The sequence below is a fragment of the Sprattus sprattus genome, assembly GCF_963457725.1.
Source record: "Sprattus sprattus genome assembly, chromosome: 20".
Classification (NCBI taxonomy): domain Eukaryota; kingdom Metazoa; phylum Chordata; class Actinopteri; order Clupeiformes; family Clupeidae; genus Sprattus; species Sprattus sprattus.
The window spans coordinates 24,892,916-24,897,915 of record NC_137918.1 but is presented as its reverse complement, the minus strand read 5'-3'; the positions used below and the strand labels follow the sequence as shown (position 1 = coordinate 24,897,915).

Sequence of the window (5,000 nt, the reverse complement as noted above, 5' to 3'; positions counted from 1 at the left end):
TTCCAAACCACGACGTTGAGTACACCATTTCACATGAAACCAGTCACATGCCATTTCACATTTGACACGCCTGTTTTAGTCTTTATAAGACAAGTCTAAGACTGACATCAAGCAAAACACACACACACCCAAAGGCTGACTCTAAACACACACTGTGGAATTTCCAACAATGTGTCAGATGGTTTCACTGATAATATGAATTCCTCAACATTCACAGCCTCTTTTAAAAAGTGATCTCAGCTGCTCACGCCATCCAAACGTGATGCATCTCACGATAGTTGATGAAGATGATATTAAGACGTTATGTTGACTGTCCACCCTCAGGTTGGGTAAGACATGGAGGATATTCAGTAGTAATGTAGACTGTCCACCCTCAGGTTGGGTAAAACATTGATGATATTCAGTAGTTACTGTATGTAGATGACATGGATGATATTCAGTAGCTATGTAGATGGTCCACCCTCAGGTTGGGTAAGACATGGAGGATATTCAGTAGTAATGTAGACTGTCCACCCTCAGGTTGTTTAAGACATGGATGATATTCAGTAGTTATGTAGACTGTCCACCCTCAGGTTGATTAAGACATGGATGATATTCAGTAGTAATGTAGACTGTCCACCCTCAGGTTGAGTAAGACATGGATGTTTCAGATGCTCTTCACAGCTCAGAAATCAAAGCGTATCTCAAGGTTGGTGTTTTGCCCTCTGATGTAAAAATGTAAAGACTGTGAGGGTCATTTGCAACTCATTCATCTTCAGCATCTCACTGAGTGCTTGCAGGATTTATAATTTGTTGTGGAGATATGCACATCACTAATCATCCTACTCTCATCACGATGGAAGTGGATGTTGCACATACAGGTTGTGCTTAGAAGCGCCTTGAGACAATTGTATTGCTATGGCGCTATATAAATTGAATTGAATTGAATTGAATTGAATTGAAATGAAATGAAATGAAATGAAATGAAATGAAATGAAATGAATTGAATTGAATTGAATTGAACTGAATTGAACTGAATTGAACTGAACTGAATTGAATTGAATTGAATTGAATTGAATTGAACTATTAAGGAGCAATGGAAAGTCATCACAATCGAAAGCAAAGAGTGAGGTATTTCTGTTAAACCTGTCATTATGCACCGAATGCACAAGCCAGACAGTGAGACTAAGAGAAACTGGGATGTAAAAAGTTGTCTCTTTTTTAATCAGATCATTGGTATAGAAGAGAGAGAGAGAGAGAGAGAGAGAGAGGGAGAGAGAGAGAGGGAGAGAGAGAGAAGGCAGAGGTGAGAAATCGTGTGCAGAGCAAGTGCAGCAAACGCAGAGGTCCTGATTAGCGTTTTCCTGATGACATGTTAAAAAGCGCCGAGCCAATAATGAACACAGCACTACATGCTGGGTCACTAACAGGGAGCTGAAACCACAGAATAATGAGGAGAGAGAAAAAGGGAGAAAGAAACAGAGGGAAAGAGAGAACGATAGAGAGAGAGAGAGAGAGAAAAATGCACCACAGTTTGCATGCGTTTCTTTCCCATGGAGAGCGGGGGAATGGTCACAGGTCGATCTGAACAGAATAAGCATTGATTTACGTCTTGTGTACAGCATGCACGTGAAGTCAGTTCTCACACCTCGGCATTACCCTGATATATTACCTGCTGAGACTGTGTAAAAATCCTGTGAGATCCTGTTCCATTAAATTGCACCTTTATAACTGACACACTAGGGACAGGCTCCCTGTGTGAGCCGGGAGAGGGTAACAAACACACACACACACACACACACACACACACACACACACAACACACACACACACACACACACACACACACACACACACACACACACACACACACACACACACACACACACACACACACACACACACACACACACACAGTGTGAGAGGGAGGAGAACGCCTTAAAGAACTGTTGCTGTTAGATTGGATACGCCAGCATCTCACTGTGGTCCTCCAGACAGCCCAAGCTGTCTCCTGAGAGAGAGAGAGGCCAGCCATGGAACCCACACCCACACTGCAGCTCTATGGCAACGGTTGCTATGGTGCTCACCTCCTCCAAGTCCATGTCATCTGGGCTCTTGAGCCGGAATCTTCCGCGAGCTCTCTTGAGAGGAACTACCACCACATAGATGTTCCTGTGAACACAACACACACACACACACACACACACACACACACACACACACACACACACACACACACACACACACACACACACACACACACACGGCGCCCTTTAGATCCTCCCTGGCCTTCATAGCACACGGAAGAAATCCTGCGGTACAAACTGACAAACTGAAGTGCCACTAAAACTCTGACTGACTTAAAGTCCAGCTTATTCAAAACATCCTGTCTTGACAAAGACAAACACAAAAAAAATTAGCATTTTTTTTTTTTTACAATAAAATGGAGACACAGCATCAGCCCTATCCATAGCTATTTCCAACCGTTACTTGAAACTTAGAATTGAATCCTACAATCTAACATGATGGATTGTCTTAACTTTGCTAATGAATATGACACATCACTAATTCTGTCAACAAACCCGAAGCTAATGGTGCAGCACTAATGTTTGTGAAAATGAACTTAAAAATGGACAGTGATGTAAATCTTCTGTCGTGTTCTACCCAACTGGCAGATGATAAATAGTGATGTTATTGTAAACAGACTGGCTATGGCTGCCTTAGGAAGAAATATCAGAGAACTATGTGTGTGAAAGTCCCATAGGTCATAGGTCATAATATATCACACACATCACTGATGGACAGGATATGTGTGTGCTGTGTCCTCCAGTATCATTGTACATTACTGTATAGGAGATCATACAATGGGGACAGAAAAAAAAGTATAGAAATGTGTCTGGCCGCTGTGCAATACTTTCACACAGCTAGACATCCTATCAATACATCTTGTGCTGTCTTGTCAACAATTCTACTATAACTAGCCTCTAAGAATTGCATTCTCGTACACAGTAAATAACGGAAACAGCTATGCAAAGTCATCGCCACAACACATGGGTTTTAAAAAAGGAAGCAGTACTACTGGAATGAACACATGAACATTATATATTTGGAGCCTGTGTTAGAGGTGGGATATCCGCATATTCATGGATAGAATACACAATTCAATTCCCCTAATACGTCTATCCTTTACATACAATTTCCTCCCTGAATTTATGTGAGTGTGTGTGTGTGTGAGTGTGTGTTCTTGATGAACGTGTGTGTTCTTACAGCATGCATTATTCCAGTGTATGTGTTCTGCAGTTATCCGTCCACACAGACACTAGACTGTTTTAAGACTGGCCTAAAAACCTTTTTATTCAGAAAGGCATTTCCTACTTTTTACAAAACTTTTCTTAAACTGTGCTTTTGCTGAGAGCTGTTTTTTTGCACTCTGAGATTCTGCTTGAATGAAGAGTGCTCAACGAATAAAATGAATTATTATTATTATGATTATTATTATTATACCTGATATTGTTCTGGGCGTCCGTTTATCCTTTACATACAATTTCCTCCCTGAATGTATGTGAGTGTGTGTGTGTGTATTCTTGACGTACGTGTGTGTTCCTATACAGCATGCATTATTCCATGTGTACTGTATGTGTTCTGCAGTTATCTGTCCATACCTGATATTGTTCTGGGCGTCCATCGGGGGCAGAATGATGGTGATGGTGGTCTCGGTCTCACGGGTGCGGTCCACCTCTGGGCGTCTGATGGTGATGGGGGGGGAGGTCCTGGCAGGGATGCGGTGCCTCAGACCCCCCATGTTGCCCTCGGGGCTGGTGATCTTGAAGTCGTAGCTGGTGTTGGGCAGCAGGTTAGCGATGACAGCCTTCCTTTGGCGGGCATCCACCTCCATCTTCTTTTGGTCGTACTCCACCTGAGTGAGGAGAGACAAAAGGAACACACGCGCAAACACACACACACACACACACACACACACACACACACACACACACACACACACACACACACAGACACAGACACACACACACACACACACAGACACACACACACACCGACACACACAAACACACACACACAGACACACACACACACACACACACACAAAGACACACACACACACACACAGACACACACACACACACACACACACACACACACACACACACACACACACACACACACACACACACACACACACACACACACACACACACACACACACATACACAGAAGCAAAACCACATCCATAAATTCATGAGTTCTCCTACAGGATGCTAACAAACACAGTAAATGAATGCAGAAAAACGTGGCTGCGGTCGTAAATCACTCACAGTGAAGCGGTAGGGCGAGCTGCTCTCAGGGAACTCCCAAGTCAACAGCACGCTCGTCTTCGTCGCCACCGAAAAATTCCTCGGGACATCTACAATCACAAAAATAAAAAGCCCCATCACTGTCGGGGCCTTCAGTGAACCAACCCAGTAGCTCCTCAGGGGGCAGTAGGCTGTGAAAGGAAAGGAAGGGGTTAACGCCAACGCCCCCCCAGGTTGACCCAAGGGCAGCGAGAGGTGGGCGTTAGCTGTGGGCGCAACAGGAGGGGTTATAAAAGATGTCCGTGTGACAGGTGCTCGTGTAGAGATGGATGCCAGAGCAGCACATATGCCACTGCTGGGACCCCACGCTGAGCTCCAGCGAGATCTGACCTAGTTAAGCTCCCGTCTATTACGGAAGGTGTTTCTGGAAATTGGGTTCTGAAAGGGGAGGCAGACACACACATCAACAGTACACATAGAGACACACACACACACACACACACACACACACACACACACACACATACTCATGGTCATGGACAGACAGAAGTGAAGTGTTTTAGGGGAAATGATGAAAAAAATCAGGTGTGCCTCAACATCCTGGAAAAGGGTGTGTGTGTGTGTGTGTGTGTGTGTGTGTGTGTGTGTGTCCGTTGCAGGGAAGTGCCAGAGAAAATAAATGAGGCCAATTCCCAGATAAACGGAAAA

At 44.1% G+C, this 5,000-nt stretch overlaps 1 protein-coding gene across 1 annotated transcript in view; it reads right to left on the bottom strand.

Annotated features, from left to right (window-relative positions):
* The window catches only part of ptprsb (protein tyrosine phosphatase receptor type Sb), a gene marked incomplete at both ends in the record, with an annotated part of 75,283 nt that overhangs the window by 16,954 nt on the left and 53,329 nt on the right, over positions 1 to 5,000 (bottom strand). The window contains 3 exons of the mRNA XM_080858810.1: positions 2,067 to 2,151; positions 3,642 to 3,895; positions 4,314 to 4,402. Of these exons, the coding sequence (XP_080714936.1) occupies positions 2,067 to 2,151; positions 3,642 to 3,895; positions 4,314 to 4,402 (428 nt within the window). The remainder of the gene's footprint in view (positions 1 to 2,066; positions 2,152 to 3,641; positions 3,896 to 4,313; positions 4,403 to 5,000) is intronic.